This window comes from Apostichopus japonicus, chromosome 8 (assembly GCF_037975245.1).
Source record: "Apostichopus japonicus isolate 1M-3 chromosome 8, ASM3797524v1, whole genome shotgun sequence".
Lineage (NCBI taxonomy): Eukaryota > Metazoa > Echinodermata > Holothuroidea > Aspidochirotida > Stichopodidae > Apostichopus > Apostichopus japonicus.
The window spans coordinates 39906479-39933630 of NC_092568.1; the positions used below are offsets into that span (position 1 = coordinate 39906479).

At 38.6% G+C, this 27152-nt stretch overlaps 2 protein-coding genes and 1 long non-coding RNA gene across 3 annotated transcripts in view; 1 reads left to right on the plus strand and 2 right to left on the minus strand.

The window, feature by feature from the left end:
- Positions 1-9313, minus strand: part of LOC139971986 (acetyl-coenzyme A synthetase 2-like, mitochondrial) — a 32229-nt gene extending 22916 nt beyond the window's left edge. Inside the window, exon 1 of the mRNA XM_071978848.1 lies at positions 9172-9313. The gene's annotated coding sequence lies outside the window, so the exon portion shown is untranslated. The remainder of the gene's footprint in view (positions 1-9171) is intronic.
- On the plus strand, positions 7883-9003 carry LOC139971998 (uncharacterized). The gene is made up of 3 exons (XR_011794569.1): positions 7883-7971; positions 8590-8781; positions 8927-9003. It is a non-coding gene; the product is annotated as an uncharacterized lncRNA (long non-coding RNA).
- On the minus strand, positions 9269-22537 carry LOC139971992 (N-alpha-acetyltransferase 40-like). The gene is made up of 8 exons (XM_071978860.1): positions 21934-22537; positions 19295-19339; positions 18592-18695; positions 16089-16184; positions 13906-14064; positions 12342-12425; positions 10002-10079; positions 9269-9410 (listed from the first exon to the last, which is right to left on the minus strand). Exons 1-8 carry the CDS (start codon positions 21937-21939, stop codon positions 9290-9292), a joined length of 693 nt encoding a protein of 230 aa, XP_071834961.1. The 5' UTR covers positions 21940-22537; the 3' UTR covers positions 9269-9289.
- Positions 22538-27152: the final 4615 nt, after the last annotated feature.

Genomic DNA, 27152 nt, shown 5'->3' on the forward strand with positions numbered 1-27152 from the left:
ATGTCATTTCTGTGTCACTTCTAAATCCATCAAAATCACCGCACTTTTGATGCAACGATGACAGATCCAACACCCTGGGGTCATTCCTTGACCGACTTGGTGCAATATAATGTGCACATTTTGAAGTAAATTTATTCACAGATTGTTAGTTGTCATGGGTTCAAACAAATGAGGGGTATTCTATCCTGAAACATAGGGCGAAATGGGGCTGGAGTTTCCAGTCGCCGCATCATTTGTCAACTTGCACTGGGTTCTAATGTTCATGTCAATTGGAATCACTAATTACAGAAATAATCCACCAAAAATAAGGCCGCATGAACATGATTGCAGATTTCCTGAGTGACGAATTTGTAATTTTCTCCCAAAATCACGCAACTAGATGGCTGCTGGCAAGTGCCATCTCCAGCGATCTGGCAGGTATTGAAATCTGAATTTTTTTTTATACGCTCTGCGCCAACTGGTATGAGGAAATGGGCGCCTTAGATAGTACTTGCGGCCGGAATACTCAAATCGATTACGTCCCCCCACCTTGCAAATCGGATTGACGCCCCTGCTTACAAGGCCTGGGAAGTGTCATTTCCGACGATCTAGAAGGCCTTTTTAGCTAAAAAGTTTTTTACGCTGCGCGCCAACCCATGGTGGCGCTCCGCTTAGATAGTAACTAGACGCCCTCCCAGGAAATGGTCAAGCCCCCCCCCCCAGCGCCCTCCCACTGAAAAAATCCTGGCTACGCCACTGCCTTCAGAGTTACCTAGCAGAATGCCTTTGGTATGCCAAAACCAGATGTTCAAATGGTTGCCTCGGGCAGGGGGGGGGGTTGTCAAATGAAGTAGATTGAACAGTTACCTACAACACTGTGTTACCTGTCCAGAATGAAGTAGATTGAACATGTACCTACAACACTGTGTTACTTGTCCAGAATGAAGTAGATTGAACAGGTACCTACAACACTGTGTTACTTGTCCAGAATAAAGTAGATTGAACAAGAGACCTCAACCCTGTGGAACCTGTCCAGAATGAAGTAGATTGAACATGTACCTACAACACTGTGTTACTTGTCCAGAATGAAGTTGATTGAACAGGTGACCTCAGCGCTGTGTTACTTGTCCAGAATGAAGTAGATTGAACAGGTACCTACAACACTGTGTTACTTGTCCAGAATGAAGTAGATTGAACAGGTACCTACAACACTGTGTTACTTGTCCAGAATGAAGTTGATTGAACAGGTACCTACAACACTGTGTGACTTGTCCAGAATGAAGTAGATTGAACAGGTACCTAAAACACTGTGTTACTTGTCCAGAATGAAGTAGATTGAACAGGTACCTACAACACTGTGTCACTTGTCCAGAATGAAGTAGATTGAACAAGTGACCTCAACGCTGTGTAACCTGTCCAGAATGAAGTAGATTGAACATGTACCTACAACACTGTGTTACTTGTCCAGAATGAAGTAGATTGAACAGGTACCTAAAACACTGTGTTACTTGTCCAGAATGAAGTAGATTGAACAGGTACCTACAACACTGTGTTACTTGTCCAGAATGAAGTAGATTGAACAGGTACCTACAACACTGTGTGACTTGTCCAGAATGAAGTAGATTGAACAGGTACCTACAACACTGCGTGACTGGTTCAGAATGAAGTAGATTGAACAGGTACCTACAACACTGTGTTACTTGTCCAGAATGAAGTAGATTAACAAGTGACCTCAACGATGTGTAACCTGTCCAGAATGAAGTAGATTGAACATGTACCTACAACACTGTGTTACTTGTCCAGAATGAAGTTGATTGAACAGGTGACCTCAACGCTGTGTTACTTGTCCAGAATGAAGTAGATTGAACAGGTACCTACAACACTGTGTTACTTGTCCAGAATGAAGTAGATTGAACAGGTACCTACAACACTGTGTTACTTGTCAAGAATGAAGTTGATTGAACAGGTACCTACAACACTGTGTGACTTGTCCAGAATGAAGTAGATTGAACAGGTACCTACAACACTGTGTTACTTGTTCAGAATGAAGTAGATTGAACAGGTACCTACAACACTGTGTTACTTGTCAAGAATGAAGTTGATTGAACAGGTACCTACAACACTGTGTGACTTGTCCAGAATGAAGTAGATTGAACAGGTACCTACAACACTGTGTGACTTGTCCAGAATGAAGTAGATTGAACAGGTACCTACAACACTGTGTGACTTGTCCAGAATGAAGTAGATTGAACAAGTGACCTCAATGCTGTGTGACTTGTCCAGAATGAAGTAGATTGAACAGGTACCCACTGCGTGACTGGTTCAGAATGAAGTAGATTGAACAGGTACCTACAACACTGTGTTACTTGTCCAGAATGAAGTAGATTGAACAGTTATCTACAACACTGTGTTACCTGTCCAGAATGAAGTAGATTGAACAGGTACCTACAACACTGTGTTACTTGTCCAGAATGAAGTAGATTGAACAGGTACCTACAACACTGTGTGACTTGTCCAGAATGAAGTAGATTGAACAGGTACCTACAACACTGTGTTACTTGTTCAGAATGAAGTAGATTGAACAGGTACCTACAACACTGCATGACTGGTTCAGAATGAAGTAGATTGAACAGGTACCTACAACACTGTGTTACTTGTCCAGAATGAAGTAGATTGAACAAGTGACCTACAACACTGTGTTACTTGTCCAGAATGAAGTATATTGAACAGGTACCTACAACACTGTGTTACTGGTTCAGAATGAAGTAGATTGAACAGGTACCTACAACACTGTGTTACTTGTCCAGAATGAAGTAGATTGAACAAGTGACCTACAACACTGTGTGACTTGTCCAGAATGAAGTATATTGAACAGGTACCTACAACACTGTGTTACTGGTTCAAAATGAAGTAGATTGAACAGGTACCTAAAACACTGTGTGACTTGTCCAGAATGAAGTTGATTGAACAGGTACCTACAACACTGCGTGACTGGTTCAGAATGAAGTAGATTGAACAGGTACCTACAACACTGTGTTACTTGTCCAGAATGAAGTAGATTAACAAGTGACCTCAACGCTGTGTTACTTGTCCAGAATGAAGTAGATTGAACAGGTACCTACAACACTGTGTTACTTGTCCAGAATGAAGTAGATTGAACAGGTACCTACAACACTGTGTTACTTGTCAAGAATGAAGTTGATTGAACAGGTACCTACAACACTGTGTGACTTGTCCAGAATGAAGTAGATTGAACAGGTACCTACAACACTGTGTTACTTGTTCAGAATGAAGTAGATTGAACAGGTACCTACAACACTGTGTTACTTGTCAAGAATGAAGTTGATTGAACAGGTACCTACAACACTGTGTGACTTGTCCAGAATGAAGTAGATTGAACAGGTACCTACAACACTGTGTGACTTGTCCAGAATGAAGTAGATTGAACAGGTACCTACAACACTGTGTGACTTGTCCAGAATGAAGTAGATTGAACAAGTGACCTCAATGCTGTGTGACTTGTCCAGAATGAAGTAGATTGAACAGGTACCCACTGCGTGACTGGTTCAGAATGAAGTAGATTGAACAGGTACCTACAACACTGTGTTACTTGTCCAGAATGAAGTAGATTGAACAGTTATCTACAACACTGTGTTACCTGTCCAGAATGAAGTAGATTGAACAGGTACCTACAACACTGTGTTACTTGTCCAGAATGAAGTAGATTGAACAGGTACCTACAACACTGTGTGACTTGTCCAGAATGAAGTAGATTGAACAGGTACCTACAACACTGTGTTACTTGTCCAGAATGAAGTAGATTGAACAAGTGACCTACAACACTGTGTTACTTGTCCAGAATGAAGTAGATTGAACAGGTACCTACAACACTGTGTGACTTGTCCAGAATGAAGTAGATTGAACAGGTACCTACAACACTGCGTGACTGGTTCAGAATGAAGTAGATTGAACAGGTACCTACAACACTGTGTTACTTGTCCAGAATGAAGTAGATTAACAAGTGACCTCAACGCTGTGTTACTTGTCCAGAATGAAGTAGATTGAACAGGTACCTACAACACTGTGTTACTTGTCCAGAATAAAGTAGATTGAACAGGTACCTACAACACTGTGTTACTTGTCAAGAATGAAGTTGATTGAACAGGTACCTACAACACTGTGTGACTTGTCCAGAATGAAGTAGATTGAACAGGTACCTACAACACTGTGTTACTTGTTCAGAATGAAGTAGATTGAACAGGTACCTACAACACTGTGTTACTTGTCAAGAATGAAGTTGATTGAACAGGTACCTACAACACTGTGTGACTTGTCCAGAATGAAGTAGATTGAACAGGTACCTACAACACTGTGTGACTTGTCCAGAATGAAGTAGATTGAACAGGTACCTACAACACTGTGTGACTTGTCCAGAATGAAGTAGATTGAACAAGTGACCTCAATGCTGTGTGACTTGTCCAGAATGAAGTAGATTGAACAGGTACCCACTGCGTGACTGGTTCAGAATGAAGTAGATTGAACAGGTACCTACAACACTGTGTTACTTGTCCAGAATGAAGTAGATTGAACAGTTATCTACAACACTGTGTTACCTGTCCAGAATGAAGTAGATTGAACAGGTACCTACAACACTGTGTTACTTGTCCAGAATGAAGTAGATTGAACAGGTACCTACAACACTGTGTGACTTGTCCAGAATGAAGTAGATTGAACAGGTACCTACAACACTGTGTTACTTGTTCAGAATGAAGTAGATTGAACAGGTACCTACAACACTGCATGACTGGTTCAGAATAAAGTAGATTGAACAGGTACCTACAACACTGTGTTACTTGTCCAGAATGAAGTAGATTGAACAAGTGACCTACAACACTGTGTTACTTGTCCAGAATGAAGTAGATTGAACATGTACCTACAACACTGTGTTACTTGTCCAGAATGAAGTAGATTGAACAGGTACCTACAACACTGTGTTACTTGTCCAGAATAAAGTAGATTGAACAAGAGACCTCAACCCTGTGGAACCTGTCCAGAATGAAGTAGATTGAACATGTACCTACAACACTGTGTTACTTGTCCAGAATGAAGTTGATTGAACAGGTGACCTCAGCGCTGTGTTACTTGTCCAGAATGAAGTAGATTGAACAGGTACCTACAACACTGTGTTACTTGTCCAGAATGAAGTAGATTGAACAGGTACCTACAACACTGTGTTACTTGTCCAGAATGAAGTTGATTGAACAGGTACCTACAACACTGTGTGACTTGTCCAGAATGAAGTAGATTGAACAGGTACCTAAAACACTGTGTTACTTGTCCAGAATGAAGTAGATTGAACAGGTACCTACAACACTGTGTCACTTGTCCAGAATGAAGTAGATTGAACAAGTGACCTCAACGCTGTGTAACCTGTCCAGAATGAAGTAGATTGAACATGTACCTACAACACTGTGTTACTTGTCCAGAATGAAGTAGATTGAACAGGTACCTAAAACACTGTGTTACTTGTCCAGAATGAAGTAGATTGAACAGGTACCTACAACACTGTGTTACTTGTCCAGAATGAAGTAGATTGAACAGGTACCTACAACACTGTGTGACTTGTCCAGAATGAAGTAGATTGAACAGGTACCTACAACACTGCGTGACTGGTTCAGAATGAAGTAGATTGAACAGGTACCTACAACACTGTGTTACTTGTCCAGAATGAAGTAGATTAACAAGTGACCTCAACGATGTGTAACCTGTCCAGAATGAAGTAGATTGAACATGTACCTACAACACTGTGTTACTTGTCCAGAATGAAGTTGATTGAACAGGTGACCTCAACGCTGTGTTACTTGTCCAGAATGAAGTAGATTGAACAGGTACCTACAACACTGTGTTACTTGTCCAGAATGAAGTAGATTGAACAGGTACCTACAACACTGTGTTACTTGTCAAGAATGAAGTTGATTGAACAGGTACCTACAACACTGTGTGACTTGTCCAGAATGAAGTAGATTGAACAGGTACCTACAACACTGTGTTACTTGTTCAGAATGAAGTAGATTGAACAGGTACCTACAACACTGTGTTACTTGTCAAGAATGAAGTTGATTGAACAGGTACCTACAACACTGTGTGACTTGTCCAGAATGAAGTTGATTGAACAGGTACCTACAACACTGTGTGACTTGTCCAGAATGAAGTAGATTGAACAGGTACCTACAACACTGTGTGACTTGTCCAGAATGAAGTAGATTGAACAAGTGACCTCAATGCTGTGTGACTTGTCCAGAATGAAGTAGATTGAACAGGTACCCACTGCGTGACTGGTTCAGAATGAAGTAGATTGAACAGGTACCTACAACACTGTGTTACTTGTCCAGAATGAAGTAGATTGAACAGTTATCTACAACACTGTGTTACCTGTCCAGAATGAAGTAGATTGAACAGGTACCTACAACACTGTGTTACTTGTCCAGAATGAAGTAGATTGAACAGGTACCTACAACACTGTGTGACTTGTCCAGAATGAAGTAGATTGAACAGGTACCTACAACACTGTGTTACTTGTTCAGAATGAAGTAGATTGAACAGGTACCTACAACACTGCATGACTGGTTCAGAATGAAGTAGATTGAACAGGTACCTACAACACTGTGTTACTTGTCCAGAATGAAGTAGATTGAACAAGTGACCTACAACACTGTGTTACTTGTCCAGAATGAAGTATATTGAACAGGTACCTACAACACTGTGTTACTGGTTCAGAATGAAGTAGATTGAACAGGTACCTACAACACTGTGTTACTTGTCCAGAATGAAGTAGATTGAACAAGTGACCTACAACACTGTGTGACTTGTCCAGAATGAAGTATATTGAACAGGTACCTACAACACTGTGTTACTGGTTCAAAATGAAGTAGATTGAACAGGTACCTAAAACACTGTGTGACTTGTCCAGAATGAAGTTGATTGAACAGGTACCTACAACACTGCGTGACTGGTTCAGAATGAAGTAGATTGAACAGGTACCTACAACACTGTGTTACTTGTCCAGAATGAAGTAGATTAACAAGTGACCTCAACGCTGTGTTACTTGTCCAGAATGAAGTAGATTGAACAGGTACCTACAACACTGTGTTACTTGTCCAGAATGAAGTAGATTGAACAGGTACCTACAACACTGTGTTACTTGTCAAGAATGAAGTTGATTGAACAGGTACCTACAACACTGTGTGACTTGTCCAGAATGAAGTAGATTGAACAGGTACCTACAACACTGTGTTACTTGTTCAGAATGAAGTAGATTGAACAGGTACCTACAACACTGTGTTACTTGTCAAGAATGAAGTTGATTGAACAGGTACCTACAACACTGTGTGACTTGTCCAGAATGAAGTAGATTGAACAGGTACCTACAACACTGTGTGACTTGTCCAGAATGAAGTAGATTGAACAGGTACCTACAACACTGTGTGACTTGTCCAGAATGAAGTAGATTGAACAAGTGACCTCAATGCTGTGTGACTTGTCCAGAATGAAGTAGATTGAACAGGTACCCACTGCGTGACTGGTTCAGAATGAAGTAGATTGAACAGGTACCTACAACACTGTGTTACTTGTCCAGAATGAAGTAGATTGAACAGTTATCTACAACACTGTGTTACCTGTCCAGAATGAAGTAGATTGAACAGGTACCTACAACACTGTGTTACTTGTCCAGAATGAAGTAGATTGAACAGGTACCTACAACACTGTGTGACTTGTCCAGAATGAAGTAGATTGAACAGGTACCTACAACACTGTGTTACTTGTCCAGAATGAAGTAGATTGAACAAGTGACCTACAACACTGTGTTACTTGTCCAGAATGAAGTAGATTGAACAGGTACCTACAACACTGTGTGACTTGTCCAGAATGAAGTAGATTGAACAGGTACCTACAACACTGCGTGACTGGTTCAGAATGAAGTAGATTGAACAGGTACCTACAACACTGTGTTACTTGTCCAGAATGAAGTAGATTAACAAGTGACCTCAACGCTGTGTTACTTGTCCAGAATGAAGTAGATTGAACAGGTACCTACAACACTGTGTTACTTGTCCAGAATAAAGTAGATTGAACAGGTACCTACAACACTGTGTTACTTGTCAAGAATGAAGTTGATTGAACAGGTACCTACAACACTGTGTGACTTGTCCAGAAAGAAGTAGATTGAACAGGTACCTACAACACTGTGTTACTTGTTCAGAATGAAGTAGATTGAACAGGTACCTACAACACTGTGTTACTTGTCAAGAATGAAGTTGATTGAACAGGTACCTACAACACTGTGTGACTTGTCCAGAATGAAGTAGATTGAACAGGTACCTACAACACTGTGTGACTTGTCCAGAATGAAGTAGATTGAACAGGTACCTACAACACTGTGTGACTTGTCCAGAATGAAGTAGATTGAACAAGTGACCTCAATGCTGTGTGACTTGTCCAGAATGAAGTAGATTGAACAGGTACCCACTGCGTGACTGGTTCAGAATGAAGTAGATTGAACAGGTACCTACAACACTGTGTTACTTGTCCAGAATGAAGTAGATTGAACAGTTATCTACAACACTGTGTTACCTGTCCAGAATGAAGTAGATTGAACAGGTACCTACAACACTGTGTTACTTGTCCAGAATGAAGTAGATTGAACAGGTACCTACAACACTGTGTGACTTGTCCAGAATGAAGTAGATTGAACAGGTACCTACAACACTGTGTTACTTGTTCAGAATGAAGTAGATTGAACAGGTACCTACAACACTGCATGACTGGTTCAGAATGAAGTAGATTGAACAGGTACCTACAACACTGTGTTACTTGTCCAGAATGAAGTAGATTGAACAAGTGACCTACAACACTGTGTTACTTGTCCAGAATGAAGTATATTGAACAGGTACCTACAACACTGTGTTACTGGTTCAGAATGAAGTAGATTGAACAGGTACCTACAACACTGTGTTACTTGTCCAGAATGAAGTAGATTGAACAAGTGACCTACAACACTGTGTTACTTGTCCAGAATGAAGTATATTGAACAGGTACCTACAACACTGTGTTACTGGTTCAAAATGAAGTAGATTGAACAGGTACCTACAACACTGTGTTACTTGTCCAGAATGAAATAGATTGAACAGTTACCTACAACACTGTGTTACTTGTCCAGCATGATAGAGCGGCTGTCAATGATCACAGGCAGAGCTAAGCAATGACAATGCTGGATTCCATAACTGATTGTTGAAGCAGAGTTAGTCTCTCTTCATTCACTCTTGGTTGCTATGGTCTTCTTCTTCTTGATTGGTTTGCTAAGAATCTCATAATCATAATCCTCAGGATTCATGGGGTCATAAACACTGGGAGATGTCTCATCTATTTCATATCTGGATGTAAGAAAAATGAAAGAACTTCATTAACAACTTCCAGAAAAAGATGAACAGTCTTCAAAACTTCTGTGTCACATACAAGTATATCAGTAACCACATGTAGGATAGGTGCAGCACTGGCAAATACAAACACAAAATGCAACTAAAAAAGAAAACACTACACAACACACACAATCAAATATACTTTCTAAGATACATGGATGTACACTTATGAATGATAAATAAGGTCCACCACAAGCAAATACATTTGGTAGTATATGAAACAATTACTAAATACCTACATTCAGGACTGGATACATACAGAGAAGGTTTTTCTATAAACAAGATTGCCTATGCATAAAACCTCTCCTAGATTACAGGTAGGACTGAAGTACATATAAGTTGAGACTCATTAATCTACAACACACTACAAATTATTCAATAAATATTCGATAAATCTCACAAAATCTTTACCAGTGAGATATCATCCCATTATTTTGGTTTTAATATTGGAGTTTGTTTATTTAATAAATTTGGGATAGAATCTGATATCGATAACTTGAACTTTTTAACTTTATAGAGATTTATAAAAAGCCTCTGTAAACTTACTTTAACTGATTGACAAAAAATGAATTGGCCTCTTTATTATGCTTGAAAACTGTCAACATCACCTTCTTCATTTGTGTTCTGAAAGGAAAAAGAAGAACATTAAGAACACTGTGTTAGGCCAGGTTATTTATTCATTAGCCTATACCCAAACACTGTTATCTCAATAATGTACTAAATCATTGATAATAAATTTTCTACAAAGCTTAAAACTTTCAGATTAGAAACCTAACATTGGTACAATAGATACTTCCATGCTTTCCTAACTAATTAGGTCACCCATAAGCTCCTTCCTCAAAAAAGGCCTTTTTGAAATAAATTCTTACTACTTTTGAAAAAAGTAATGTTCATTACTTAAATGAAACATTGCTGGAATGCCTTGCCAGCATATTTGTAATGATATGGGTGAAAATGTAATAGGGGGGGGGGGGGGGATGGAGAATTGGATGGTGGGAGAGAGCTATGTTGACGTTAGATTTCTAAGTCAACTGCTAGTCCCCATTTGCAACTCAAAATATAGTAATATAATAAAGGTCCTTTACAAAATATTGGCTATTCCTCCTTACAGAGAAACTCCTCTTGAAAAGGAAAAACTTCTAGTTGATCTTCAAATCTTTCTGCAATAACAATTTGTCACAAGTGAATTTTAACTTCTTCCACATTAATGGATGGGAGAGAGCTATGTTGACGTTAGATTTCTAAGTCAACTGCTAGTCCCCATTTGCAACTCAAAATATAGTAATATAATAAAGGTCCTTTCCAAAATATTGGCTATTCCTCCTTACAGAGAAACTCCTCTTGAAAAGGAAAAACTTCTAGTTGATCTTCAAATCTTTCTGCAATAACAATTTGTCACAAGTGAATTTTAACTTCTTCCACATTAATGGGATGGATACCCCTTCCAGCGGTTACTTGCCTTCAAATACGTTACACATGCAGCACAAGAGTAGTTTCCAAGCTAACCCTGGCTGCAGTTCATGCTGCATGTACCTAAGTCAACCTTTGACCTCCACCTCCACCAAGAACAGCATGGAGGTTCTACTACATATGTGGAAATCAAATCATCATAAGTTTTACATCTTCACTGAGACCTGACCTTTAGACATTTTGTATGGTTTGCCTTCTGCAAACCTTAATTGTGCTTTCCTATACCAAATTGTAGAATAGTTTCATTTATCATTTGGGAAACCTATCATTCATATATAAAATCTTTTTGGAAGGTAAAGTTCTCAAGGTAAAGTACTTTCGATAATTCAAAATTTGGACCTGTACTGACCCCAAATGACCTTAGCCTCCACCCAAAATAATTTGGTACTTGTGTTCACTATATAAGAAAGACACATGCCAAAAATGAGCATGAGACGTAACCTATCTTCGGATATCGTGTTTACAAGGTTTGTGTTTATAGAGCTTTATAGTGTAAAATGACGTGTGACCTCAAAAACAATAAGGTTCTTGTACTCATTGTTGGAAAGCCATGTGCAAAATATGAGAGCAAATTTAGTTTCTAACTGGAGATATTGTGTTTCCAAGGATTTCAAAGTTTTGACCCCTGGTGACCTTATGTGAACTTTGACCTACACCAAATTGTGTCTAAACTTTGCACTACATAATGCTACCCTAACATGCATGTATAACCTTTGATGTACAGGTTCAGAAGATACAGCATTTTTGAAGATTTCACATTTTGCCCTCTGTAGACCACAAATGACCTTTGACTCCACCAATGGACTAATTATGAGGAAGTCACATGCCAAATATAAGAATTACAGAGGTTACCTATCTGGAGATATAGTGTGTACAAATTGGGGCATCACATACACACATACACACACGCACACACACCCAAACTTGATTGTATAGGTTACTTGCCTACCTTTGACAAGTAACCAAAACTACCAGACAATGACACTATTATTTTCTACGTAAAATATCGCAAACAACTGAAACAGAAGGCGGCAGTATAGTGTTCTACTTCCATGAGCAGGGTTATAGCCACGCCGGCCGGCGGCGGCCGTTCACACCTGCCGGCCGGCATTGGAAGTGAATAAACAGTCCACTGGCCGGCACAAAAAATCAGTAAAATGCTTGTGAAATACAACAAAAGTAACAAATTTATCATTCCCTTGCCGTAAAACATGATAATAACGTCACCTTTTTCTGTTATTTACCAATTGTAAATCTGAAAAGTAGCAAAAATCACCCTTAAGCGGGCCCCTGGACCCCCGGCCGTGAGATGCGAGAGCTTCGCTCGGTACGCTCGTTACGCTTCGCAAATTTATTTAACCAGCACTCACAATCTCCTAGCTATAACCCTGTCCATGAGTAAAGAATATATCTTACTGGTATGCTATCATCTCCAGAATCTGTATCATGAACTTTCCAAGACCCTTGCGTCTAACTTCTTCAACAAGTTGAATTTCGTAGCTGTTAAGAAAATAAAAGTTTGTCTTAATAGAAATTAAATAAAATAATGGGCAAGAAGAGACACATATTTGTGAACTACAGTAAAGCCAATGAAGATCCTTGGTGGAAAAAAATCTAAGGTATATATTTCAAAGAAATCAGATACTACATACAACTTGTGATTCATTCCCTCTGATCACTTTCTGAATAAAAGACATAGTAACACATTGATGAAGTAAGATTGGGTTGGGTAATGGGGGGGGGGTGGGGTAAATCAAATGTACCTAAGATGCCATTGTCCCTGGAGTATGATATCTAACATTTGTGAGTTCCAAATAATGGGTTGAATTGACAGTGAAATACCATGTTGAACTCATCAGCACTAGTCATGTATTCAGTGAAAGGTTATTAAACCTTGTTATTAGTAAATTAAAGTAACCTGGAATACACCTGTAGTGTATTGTATGGATTGCACCTGTAGTGTATTGTGTGGAAACCACCTGTAGTGTATTGTGTGGAAACCACCTGTAGTGTATTGAATGGAATGCATGCCATTAGTGTAATGTGTGAGGGTAGACATTGACTGAACACTTCCTTATTTGTTTTATTGCAAAAAGTTGCTAGCAGAGGTACAGTTTGATGTAATAATGCACTAAAAGATTGAAATCTTATTGCATACAGGGCAGTTAGTAAATATCTACCAAATATTATTTCAATTTGTATTACTTGAAGTATACTGTTAACTTGAAGTATGAGTGCAACATCATGATTATGAATACATAAAGAAGTCCCCTCGGTTTGAGTATGAGTACCAGTAGAAGTCCTCTTGCTATGAGTATGAGTACAAGCAGAAGACCCATTGGCATGAGTATGAGTACCAGAACTCCAGCAGAAGACCTCTTGGTATGAGTATGAGTACAAGCACAAGTTCTCTTGGAATGAGAACCAGGACAGGTGATTGTGTTAGTATATATATGAGTACTGACTCACCACAAATCTTTCTTACACTTTACAAACTGTAAATGATAGGGCTTTTTTTCCACACTATATAGATTCCTACACCAAGGCAAAAAGAATGGGAACCATTTTGAATATCGACAATCCCTGTTGCAAGTGCTAACAGCAAATATGGAAATGGTCTATTGAGATAAAACATTTCTAGCATTGAATGGGATCAAGGTGAACTCAGCCTAACACTTACTCCATGAATAAGAAAATCTGGCAGGATTGTTTATTGTTTGGACTGATGCAGTCTTATATTTGGTAATTGTCAAGTTCTTCAGTGTTTCAAATCTTATTCTGCTTTTGTTTGGTATTTTTTTTATATTTCTTCTACCTCCTGAGCCTGCCCCCTTCTCTATTTTCACAGCTCATTCATGCATTTCTGACTTTCTGCTCCAGAACCTCAGTTCACTACCATCTAATCATTAGCATCTAGATGTAAAAAGGACAGAAAATACAAGATTCAGATGAGAGTGTCTCCATTATCCAATGAACTCACCAGTATAACACTTCATCATCAAAGTCCAGGTCAAACCGAAAGTGAACAAATCCAACTGGATTTTGGTCTTCTCCCCTAGCAACCAGCAACAGAACTCTGTCATCTGTGATCTCTTCACGCTTCTCTCTTTCTTTCCAGCCCCAGCTGCTCTGTTCGTACCTGTTGTAAAGTTAGAATGGAGAAATGCCATCAAAGGGATACTCTAGTGCTAGAATATGTTACAATAATCTTGAAGAGCAACATATTCCCCTCTGTAAGTGTTAAAGGTCTATTCTCAGTATCTACTCCCTAGCTTGAGATGTGGTTGACTGAATGTGGCCTGTACAATATGTTGATTAGCTAAACACTCCTTTACTTTTGGAAGTATCTAGTCCCTAGCTTGAGATGTGGTTGACTGAATGTGGCCTGTATGTTGATTAGCTACTCACTCCTTTATGTAAGGAAGTATCTAGTCCCTAGTTTAAGATGTGGTTGACTGAATGTAGCCTGTACAGTATGTTGATTAGCTAAACACTCATTTACTTTTGGAAGTATCTCCTCCCTAGCTTGAGATGTGATTGACTGAATGTGGCCTGTTTGTTGATTTGCTAAACATTCCTTTAAGTAAGAAAGTATCTAACCCCTATCTTGAGATGTGGTTGACTGAATGTGGCCTGTACAGTATGTTGATTAGCTAAACACTCCTTTACTTTAGAAAGTATCTCCTCCCTAGCTTGAGATGTGGTTGACTGAATGTGGCCTGTATGTTGATTAGCTAAACACTCCTTTACTTTAGGAAGTATCTAGTCCCTAGCTTGAGATGTGGTTGACTGAATGTAGCCTGTACAGTATGTTGATTAGCTAAACACTCATTTACTTTTGGAAGTATCTCCTCCCTAGCTTGAGATGTGATTGACTGAATGTGGCCTGTTTGTTGATTTGCTAAACATTCCTTTAAGTAAGAAAGTACCTAACCCCTATCTTGAGATGTGGTTGACTGAATGTGGCCTGTACAGTATGTTGATTAGCTAAACACTCATTTACTTTAGAAAGTATCTCCTCCCTAGCTTGAGATGTGGTTGACTGAATGTGGCCTGTATGTTGATTAGCTAAACACTCCTTTACTTTAGGAAGTATCTAGTCCCTAGCTTGATATGTGGTTGACTAAATGTGGCCTGTATGTTGATTAGCTAAACACTCCTTTACTTTAGGAAGTATCTAGTCCCTAGCTTGATATGTGGTTGACCAAATGTACCCTCATGTACATGTTGATTTGCTAAACATTCCTTTATGTAAGGAAGTATCTAGTCCCTAGCTTGATATGTGGTTGGCTGAATGAAGCCTGTATGTTGATTTGCTAAACATTCCTTTATGTAAGGAAGTATCTAGTCCCTAGCTTGATATGTGGTTGACTGAATGTGGCCTGTATATTGATAAGCTAGCTAAACACCCTTTTCTATATCCTGCTGAATTTTGTTTGCTTCCATTAAAATTATTATTTCATTTATTTTATTTATTCATTCCAGTATAAATATAAGATTTATTTAAGAAGAGTCAAACAAAAGCATAATCAGGGTGAGTATAACAACAGCATGTGGTCCACCGTCAGCAAAATTACAAATACACATCTCAAACACAACAAAACAAGTTAAACTACACGAGTTATGTAAATACACAGGCAACTCCAATCAAGCGCTCTCTTTTTATGTGTTTTTACATGCACTGTAAACATTCTTACAACAAAGTAACAAGGCTCTCCTGCTACATTTGATGGAGACAACAACTCCATACATTAACGGATGCATATAATAGTCCTAGGTGATTAAGCTTTCAAATTCACGATATACAGTGTGGAAACAGAGGTCTCAACAGATATAATACAGTAAGTTGAAAGGAACAAAGAAATTACTGGATATGTTGGTATTCCAACCAGGGACTTCAGTCTTACAATTGAATTATGAAATAAAAATCCTGCATGGTTGCTGATTTCAATCCAAAATTGGTCAATAATTTCATTTGCCCCTTTATTTTTCTTTTCATAATTTCCCAGTCAGTTTCTGTGTTAATTTACTTACAAAAACCTAAGAAATGTTTAAGAGCATAGCCACCAAACCATGTGTCCGGTTTTCTTCAAATCGGGTCTTTATTTCACAAGTAAGAAGAAAGGTTCAAATAAAGAGTAGATTTTTTTCTTCAGTACTCACAAACTCTTCATATTTGTACTCAGCAGACTCAACGCCCAGTCTACAGTGTCTCGAGTACACTCCGGCATCTTATGACAGTCAATCGAAACTGTTAATCTGACAAGAAGATAAGAGAAAAATAACTTTGAGGAAAGACTGATCAATTTTAACATTATTCCAAGACAATTGCTGTATCTATGCAGGGACAAAGGCAGATTCATGGAGGACTAAGTGTTGGGGTATATATATATCCCTTGTCCACCCATTTATCTTAGCTTTACATGAAAATGCAAAAGTAGTTGTTTGTTTGTTTGTTTTGTTTATGTCTGCCATTAAAACACAATGAAGTACATGTCTTAATACATAGTTATAGCAATGAGGCAGCCGGTTGTTAATACAACCTTACATTTTACCCAATTATAGCCCTTACTTATAGTCTCCATTATGCCTTACAAAACACCATGTCTCAAAATATTATTCTAGGGAGTATGCAAAGATTAAAAGTAACTTATATTTATTTTAAAAAATTATATTTTTTTAGGGAGAGAACAGTGTTAAACATCCACAACTTTAAAGTCTGACTTTCATTCAAATTTAATTTTGTTATCTGTTTAAACAAGGGTCCATGTAGACCCCCAAGGGGAAGGGGCAATTGACAAGTCTGGGGGGTGAATTGAGAAGAAAGGGGGAATTGGGAGGAATGGCCTTCATTCTATCTAGTTTCAGCATTCTAACTACATATTCTAACCAAGAAATGTGGTAGCCTGCACATATCACATCGCAGCAATTTACGTCTTAAATTGAACAAAGCTAAATCCTAACAGTAAGGCACTTGTTCAAAAGCTTCATGCTCAAGAGTCCCTTATATTTCATTTTGTATTTTGTAGAGTGAATCATGACAGATAACAAGAACATTGATAGAATCATAATGTTTGCCATCATATCATGTGAAAGAAAGTGATTAAAAAGATATATGGTATGGGTTTATATATGGGGGATGGAATCAGGAAATACTTTTTATCCAGGTGGGAATTGGAGAGAAAGGTTGAGAGGCACCTGTAGGCTTAAACATACATTAAATATGAGACCAGAATAAATACTTTCCATGTTGCTAACTGACATATATTACAAAAGCTGACCTTTAACTCCCACTTAAAATATTTCACTGGTGTGAAAGCCGCATGCTAAGGCATTTGTCTATGTTCCCTTCTTCTTAACTGCTACTCAACGCAAATGACCTCTGACCTCCACAAACATTAAAAGCTGATTGATCTATTTTATATGGCCAAACTGCCAAAACTATGCCTGTTCAAACTTCCTACAAGTAAAAATGAACAATGGCTAGTGCACAGTTTACAGGCCAATCTGTGATATAAACACAAATAGCTTCCAACTGCTGACTTCCACATTGTGAGGGCCAATCTGTAATATATGCACACATAGCTTTCAAGTGCTGACTTCCACATTGTGAGGGCCAATCTTTAATATATACACACATAGCTTTCAACTGCTGACTTCCACATTGTGAGGGCCAATCTTTAATATATACACACATAGCTTTCAACTGCTGACTTCCACATTGTGAGGGCCAATCTGTAATATATGCACACATAGCTTTCAAGTGCTGACTTCCACATTGTGAGGGCCAATCTTTAATATATACACACATAGCTTTCAACTGCTGACTTCCACATTGTGAGGGCCAATCTTTAATATATACACACATAGCTTCCAACTGCTGACTTCCACATTGTGAGGGCCAATCTTTAATATATACACACATAGCTTTCAACTGCTGACTTCCACATTGTGAGGGCCAATCTTTAATATATACACACATAGCTTTCAACTGCTGACTTCCACATTGTGAGGGCCAATCTTTAATATATACACACATAGCTTTCAACTGCTGACTTCCACATTGTGAGGGCCAATCTGTAATATATACACACATAGCTTTCAACTGCTGACTTCCACATTGTGAGGGCCAATCTGTAATATATACACACATAGCTTTCAACTGCTGACTTCCACATTGTGAGGGCCAATCTTTAATATATACACACATAGCTTTCAACTGCTGACTTCCACATTGTGAGGGCCAATCTGTAATATATACACACATAGCTTTCAACTGCTGACTTCCACATTGTGAGGGCCAATCTGTTATGCATACACACATGTACAGACATTCTCAAAAGCTGTGATTCTTCAGATACAGAGCTTTCAAAAGTTTGACCCCACAAACACAATATTAGGGACCCTGTACTCATTATGGGCAAGCCAGACGCCCAAGTAAGACGTTCATCAACTTTCCCTGTTCCCTTCTTGACAAACCATCCTTTATAGGGTGTAGCTAGGGTATCTCTCTCTGTCACACAGACACATTCAAACAATATATATAATGATAGTTATGATACACATGAACATTTGCACACCAACTTGACTGCATAGTTTACTTGCCTGTCTACAGCAAGTAGGAAAATAAGAATAAAAAATTGCTTCAAACAGACTATATGCTTACCCATTTCTGTCATATTTCTTGAATGGTACAACCAGTGACATGGGATCTTCCAGTGCATTGGCTGCATCCACAAGTACCTGTGATGCAGCTAACTTAACTTGTTCCTGAAGGAGTTTAAAATGGAAATACAACAAAACTAGAAATTAATTGTGCAGACTTTGTTTCTTTGTTCAAAGTTCGTAACAAATATTTACAATGGAGCATCAAGACATTGGCTTCCTGATTGGTACTAACTGCTGCATAGGTTGTCAATACTATAATTTGTACTTAAAACAGTTACTGAATATGAGGCATTATATCATCGTTTGCCAGCAATGTGATGTGGGTTGTGTTAATTGTAGGGAATGTGAATGAGATCAAACAGTATAAACATAAAGAAAGGTGTGGCATGAAGTGGTATGTGTACAGAAACCAGACGTTTCCAAAGTTTGAACACATACATCTGTCCTTTGCCATCCACCAGGAAAGTCCAGCAAACAAAGTTTTGTGCTTTTCATGAACCATTTGAAGTATGTCTATGAGATCCTATCTAGCAATGTGGTGTTATTAAGAGTAAGTTTTCACAGATACCTAGATACATTTCAGAGACATCCCCCTCCCCCACCCCTTACAGCGTTATAATGAATATTCATTATTCAAAACAATAAAACAGTAATGAATATTAAGCTGGATAATAGTTTTCAATTTGTAACTCTTTACTTACTTCCTTTCTCTTCTGTTTCTTCTCTTTTCCCTTCAAAGATCTTTTCTGAAAAAAACAAAGCATAACAAATTCAATGGTGATACTGTACTTAACATGTTATGTTTACTCTAAGGTAAAAACATGATTGTAAAGAATAGAATCCTTCTTTAGTTCTCATTTCATATTCTTATTAAGATTTTAATATAGTAATATGCAAATCAGTGGAGAGAATTAGTTTATTATGTAGCCAAAAATTAAGGGTTGATTCTTTTTTGGGGTTGGGGTGCGGGGGGGGACTACATTGATGAGCTACAGCGAGTATCCATCGGCTGCAAAGCAAGACTACACATCAGTTTCAAGTTATTTATTCCTTGAAAAGATCAAAGAGATCGGTACGATAATGATCATCAAAAGCAGAATTCATCTGTGCACTGTACACAAGCAATACTTATACAACTATATGGATGTTATCATGTTACATTATAATACATTTTTTAATGACAGATGAGTACCTGTTTTATGCAGACCACACATTACACACATGCAGTAACAATGAGTAACAATACAAATATAAATATCAGTAGCTATGTTTGCCGAGTAAGGCATTGAACAGATATAGGTAGAGATGTGTTCCAGTGCTAACTCCCTACGACAAGCCCAGGGGTAACTAAACTCAAGCTATATTCACAATTACAAAGCCTAGAATGACGTTGAGAATGTGCACGTGTATAGACCTAGGAAAGGCCTGCTGTAGCTGGATAGGTCATTCAAGTGTACAGAAATGCGAATTTGCAAGTTTTTTTTTTAACAAAATATCAGTAAATCAGTAAAAAATAACAAATTAAATGATATAGAGAAAATTTCCTGAACGTTCAACCAGATTCTGTCTAGAAGAAACAAACGCCACTGGATCTTAATTCAGATTTTCAAAGGTGCTGACCTACAACAAAGTAAGGCTAGGTTATATAATGTGGTTTAATGATGCAATAATGCAATCAGTAACATGTATTATTTATTGCAGTTAAAATACCATCATTTGATGCGGCCATTTTGTGTATGTACTTTCCGACAAATGCACTGGCTACATAACTAGAGAAACTATACAGACCTCTGTGATATCTTAGTCAAAAACTTAACAGTAAATAGAGAATGGAATGCAATCTAATGGTAAGAAAAACTTCACTTGATCATATTTAATATTGTTTAAAATCTCAAGCTGAAATATTTCAAACTATTCGCAGCAATTCACATGCCAGTTGCCACTAATATTTTGCAAAGTGGCTATTCTTACAACTGTTCGTAAGAATAATTTCCGACTACGCATGCGCAGTTGCTATTTTTATGACAGGAGAACTATTTTTTTCGACCAGGAGTAACAATAATTTCCGGTTAGGGTTAGTATTAGGGTTAGGATTGGGGTTTAGGGTTAAAGTTAAGGTTAGGGTTACTCCTACTGCATGCGCAGTTGCTTTATTTACTTTACTGCGCTTGAATTCGCCTTTGTCGTAAGAATAGTTTATAAATAATTGTTACGACTAGTCGTAAGAATAGCCAAGGCCAATATTTTGTGCTATCGTCTGTCTCATACCTATTGTTAGTGCTTACTACTCCACCTACTGTACTGTATGGTCAGCAGTTCATTCTAAGCCTAGCCTATGTCATTCTTAGGCTAGAGTCAATAAACTGTCAGTGACAAATCAGGAACCGTGTTGAATATCCATCCTCCCACCTGTAGAATTAATTCCAATTGGCATTTATTAGGCCTAGCATCACTTTTCTATGGTAATGTATGTATACAATACTTTTGTTCTGATAACCAAGACCCAGCCCATACCTACTGTATGGGATAATCCCTGATTCCCTGTGCTGTCCCCAGATTAAAGGTGTCCTCTGAAAAGTCCACAGATTTTATATAGTCCCTGGAATATACCACCCTGGGAATAAATTCATCTTAACTTATTTGACCTTTTAATCAAACCCAGCATACTGTTTGATTTGTTCACCTTAGGTGTGGCCACCCACTGAAAAGAACTGAGTGGACCATTCAAAACAAAATCCTCAACCCTCATATTCATAACCATGGATATAATTCTAGTTTTCAAATTTTGGGTAGCAGTTTTGAAGGTTCTGAATTTTGTCTCTAAAGATATATAGACTGCTGTGTTTACACATGTATAAAACTGCTTTGGATTTGTATAGCAATTTGACTAGGCCTATTAACCATAAGTATTATGCTGTCTTTTGCAATGCGACATCAGATAAATTATTCATTTGACAACCAAAATGTGAATTCAAAAGAAATTCTGCCTTCAAGATTAATGGAAAACCATGTATTCTTGTCCCGCTCTGGATTATTTTCTGCTGACGTCTATGGGTCCCCAGACTTTCTAGAAATAGTTAAATAATCATAGTATTAGTAACCTTACCTAAGTAAGACTAAGAATAGTAAGATTTAACGTTAAGCTTAGTCGTTGATATTATTAGGCCTAGCCTAGCTATAGGCGAGCCATCTTGCAACTAGTCAAAACACAGATATCAAGAGTAGCTAGGCTAGGCCTACTGTAGCTACGTCCTTACCTAGGAAAACGAAGAGGCCTGATATAAGCCTAGGCTAGCCTAGTTAGGCATAATGTGAACCATCGAACTAGTTTGAATCATACCCCCATCTTGCTTCACTTTTTCACTTTTCGATGCCAAAAATAGGTAGCCAATGGTTCGATCTGTAGCTGATTAGTCAACAGCAAACGTAAATTGAGTTTCACTCCATGAGTATGACACAGAAATTGCATTCGTAAAGGTTTTTTTCACAGGTATATACTGTGTCTGAGGCGCAGAAATGTATGTGTTAAATTTCTGTGGTATGAGGTAGTTCCTGATCCTGTGTTGTATATCCCTACCAAGTAGCATATTATGGGGACGTATAAATCGGCAATTTTCGCGCACTTGCTGTTTCGCGCGTTTGGAAATAAGGGAGCAAGTTAAAGTAGCTTTGCATATCGGTATGTTTCCGACTGTACAGAGTGATACAATTTAATAACGGATGATTAAAGATACGGGAAACACACAAGACGCGTAGACATACTACAATACCCATCTTCGTCAAGTGACTAAAGTGTTCTTGCAAAGATTGAGGTAAGTACTGCAGGTGACGGGGGTACTGCGTTTAAGTGTCGTGTAAACGTGATTTAGGGGGTGGTGGATATCGATATCGCAGTCTATTTTACATTGATATCAACCAGAAATATGCATCCGTTAATTTATCGTCTGAACTAGTCTGATGTCGAATTGGGTGCCTTTGCCTACCTATCAGTATTTGAGAAAGTGATCCTATGCAGTGGTATCAGGGGCGTAGCCAGGATTTTCAAAGCTGTAGGCACGACTATCTGAGCGGAGCGCCACCATCGGTTGGCGCGGAGCGTACAAGAAAATTTTTGGTTTTATAAACCCTCCAGATGGCCGGAAACGGCCCTTCCCGAGTGTTCATTCTGGTTCCCTGGCCTTATGCTAACTTGAGACACCTCTTTCAATATCACTTTTAAACCCCAAAACAAACGAGTTAAAATAGTACGTTATGCAATATTATACAACACCTTATTGTATTCTGGTCATTTGATTGGTCAATTGCTCGTTTATTGCATGCAAAATCCGCTCTATTCCACACTATGAAATAGAACCATGGGTTATATTTTTTGATAGCACTTTTTTCAATAGTAAGATCAGAGAAACCTGTCTGTTCAAAACAATCTGTTGCATGAGTGCATTTTACCCGTCTTAATATATATAATATGTTGTATAAAACAAATATTGAATGGTTTCCATTCGTGCAATAGTGCAAATATTCATGAGTTGGAAGATGTAATGTTCCATTCAACGAGGCGCAGCCGAGTTGAATGGAACATTGCACTCATAACCATTCATTATTTGTATACTACATAATGTATTTAAAATTAGCAAGGTACATGTACGGAGTAGTCTTACTTTTCAAATTGTGATACTTGTAGATACAAAGAAAGGCCAGAATTGTCTTTGATACAACTATAGCCAGTAATTGTCTTTGCTACAACTGTAACTAGTAAATGTTTTAAGTTAGCCTAATAAGAGAAGGCGAGAGCTGTCCGACGATTGCCATCTGATGCAAATATCTTCAGCACAGCATCAACGTCAATTGCAAAGTCTCTGTGGATGTCAGTGGAGTAGCCAGGATTTTTTCAGTGGGGGGGGGGCGCTGGGGGGTTGACCATTTCCCGGGTGGGCGTCTTGTAACTATCTAAGCCGAGCGCCACCATCGGTTGGCGCGAAGCGTACCAAGAAAATTTCAGATTTCAATATCTGCCAGATCGCTGGAGATGGCACTTGCCAGGCTGGATAGCAACTATCTAGTTGCGTGATTTCGGGAGAAAATTACAAATTCGTCACTCAGGAAATCTGCAATAAAGTTCATGCAGCCTTAATTTTTGGAGAATTATTTCAGTTATTAGAGATTCCAATTGACATCAACATTAGAACCCAGTACAAGTTGACAAATGATGGGGCGAACTGGGAACCCCAACCCCATTTTGCCCCTTTGTTTGGATAGAATACCCCTCATATTTTGTTCAAACCCATGACAACTAACAATCTGTGAATAAGTTTACTTCGAAATGGGCACATTATATTGCAACAAGTCGGTCAAGGAATGACCCCAGGGCCTTAGATACGGGCCTATAGGAGCGATACCCCAAAATGTCCCGGACATACTATAGGCGAAGGAAGCTATCCGCCGCGACTGCATGTGCGACTGCGGTCGAAGGGTCGTTCATGAGTGGTCATCATGGAGATTCGAGACCGTTCAGACCAATAATATATTTTTCGCACATGTAATTTTTTTTCGACACCCAAAATCCCAGTGGGAGGGCGACTAGGGGGGGGGGACAAGCTTTCATGGGGGCTGTCTCACCCACGCCCCCCCCCCTTGGTTACACCACTGGTGGATTTGCATGAGTGCCAAACCGCTGAATTTCTCTTCATTCATTGTAGAACGCACGTTGTTTTTTATTCTGCGCATTGCGCTGAAAGACCTTTCAGCAGTTGCCGAAGCTATTGGCATAGTTAATCATGGTTAGTATTAATAAGATGTTAAAAAACCTGACAAGATCGGATCCTAGTCTTTTTCGGCGGGAAGAGTGTTAAATGAAACGGCACGCGACAGAAGTTACAGCCTAGATGACAGAAGAATAGGTCACCTAATTTAGCCATATTCTTGCTACGTTCATTTCAATAGTTTTTCCTGTCTAGACTCTTAAACTCGTCCAGCAAGCTTATGGATTTTGAATTATGGGTGTTTAAAAAAAAAAAGATAACTTGGCCAAAAAAATTGTAGGCCCGGGCCTACAGTGCTACAAACTGGCTACGCCCTGTAGGCCCGGGCCTACAGTGCTACATACTGGCTACGCCCCTGGGTATACACTCTCGTCCGTCGGATGGGGACGTTAAATGGCGGTCCCGGGCGCGAATTCATACCCCTGCCTCATTATCGATGCTGTAGCCGAGTGGATAGAGGCGGTGACAATTTAAGCAATGGGGTTCAGCAATCGGGAAGTTCCGGGTTTGATACCTGGCCGGATTATAGTAAGGTGGGATTTTCATCCAAGAGCAATCTACGGTTTTCCCATCTGAAATAACTTTCTAAATTGAAAAGAATCCAAATGAAAGTTAAAATGTTGTATTGGAAGCCGTGTACGTTTTAATCCATAATCCCTTAATTGTGGTCTTCCCCACATCTGTGGTCGCTTAAGCGTCGTATAAATAACTGCTGATCATCATCATCATCATCATCATCATCATCATCATCATCATCATCATCATCATCATCATCATCATCATCATCATCATCATCATCATCATCATCATCATCATCATCATCATCATCATCATCATCATCATCATCATCATCATCATCATCATCATCATCATCATCATCATCATCATCATCATCATCATCATCATCATCGTCGTCGTCGTCATCGTCACCGTCAACGTCGTCTCGTCGCCATCGTCATCGTCATCTTCATAATCATCATCATCATTATTATCCTCTGGACACTTATCGAAAAGTGAAGACTTGCAATAAACCGGTGTTCTCTACTATCTAACACGGTAAACGTTCACATGTAGCCTAATTGGGGTATTCAATTATATAATCTTGTGTAGTGATAGCTACACAACTTCTGTATAATGTAAGTTACTTCAGAATGAAGTATTTCTCCTACCTAAAATAAGGTGTAAAGGAGCATGTACACAACATAGATGTAATAATTTAAATAATTATTTAGGTATCTACTGCACAGTTTTACTTCCCTTTGAAAAGTTGCAAATCTGACACTTAACACACTGAGATATAAAGATATCAGAAAACAACAGTTATTGTATTTGTGGAGACCACACATTTTTCAGCCAAGTTAAAATATTGTAACAGAAATATCATATCACTTTCAGTCAATTGATAGCGAAACATTATCGTCATAGAATTGAGCGTTCCCTCAGTTCTACCCGTCGATGGTCCCCAGAAGTCTGTAATTGTATCTCTCCCAAAATATGTGTAGACTGTAGAGCTGTTGCGAGTTGCAGGTGGGGACATCCAATGACAATATAACCCAGGGGTTCCCTAACTGGGGTGCATGAACCCCCAGGGGGGGGGTGTGACTCCATCCCAGGGAGTTCGTGAGACGTTTCTGAATTAAAGTGTTACCGCTTAAGTGTAAAGACAATTAGACTGTACCATTTTAAGTGTTTATAATGTAATCTCTGTAAAGTCTTTTAATGCCGTAATCTGTGGTAAATTCATATGTCAGTGAATCAGCTATCGACTGAAAACATTAATAAATTAGAGATCAACCAGTCATCAACCTCTTCTCCGATTTTTGTCTTGATATGTGTTAAAGATTTTTATTAGTTTAAGCAGCCGGACTTCGGGACACACTGGTCAACGAGTCATCCAGGTAGTTCATACAGCATTGTGAAAGATTCTTTTGAAATTGCGGTTCTGAAAAGTACTAAATGTTAAGCTGAAAATGCACAATTATTAAAGAGGAATTCCATAATGTAGGAATATCTTTCTAATTATGCAAACCATTTATGGAAATATCACTACAAGAAGGGGGAGGGGGCACACCATCTAATGTTTCTACAAGTGAAGCACTCTTTATGTCTAAATATGTTCAACTTGTGCACATGGCGACGAGTTTGCGTAGACTTCTCGATCACATCAGTATCTCAATCACTGCTATGATCAAAGATCTATGTGTATTTTGTTTTTAACAAACTGCAGATTTGTGTTTTCCTCAACATCTTCTCTACGACCAGGGCGTTAGTCACGCCCACCCAAACCCAAAGAACTTGTATAGAAATTAATGAACTATTTCTAATGGTGATCTCTCCGACATCCTATCGACGGCTGAGGGCTATCAAGTGAGTGGCCTAACTTAAGTATCAAATATAACCAATACAATGGGTTCAATGACAACTGCAAAATGAGACACATCTACAATAATCATTAAGGCTGAATATAAATGAAATCTGTTTCCAGTAAATATCATACGTATTACGTAATCTATAATACAGAAATAATTGGAACGGATAAACAATATTGACTATATGTCATTATCGATGGAACACGTAGTTACGAAATTACACAATGGATTGTGTAAAGTATATATCTATGTTATGACTTTTACTTAAACACAAAGCATCTCTGTGTGCTTACAGCCATCACAGATTAACTGAACATTATTCAACTAAGAAGCTATATATACTTCTGGAAAATACAAAGTATTTCGTTCTTGTATTGAAATTATGGAATAATTTCTACTGATGATGTCTCCGACATCCTATCGACGGCTGA

What these genes read in the sequence shown, in the direction of transcription:
- LOC139971992 (XM_071978860.1), bottom strand. An exon ending in AAGAAATATGACAGAAATGG is followed by an intron (nt 16,185 to 18,591) that starts GTAAGCATATAG and finishes TCTTCTTGTCAG; the next exon opens with ATTAACAGTTTCGATTGACT. An exon ending in CTGGAGATGATAGCATACCA is followed by an intron (nt 10,080 to 12,341) that starts GTAAGATATATT and finishes TTTTCCTTTCAG; the next exon opens with AACACAAATGAAGAAGGTGA.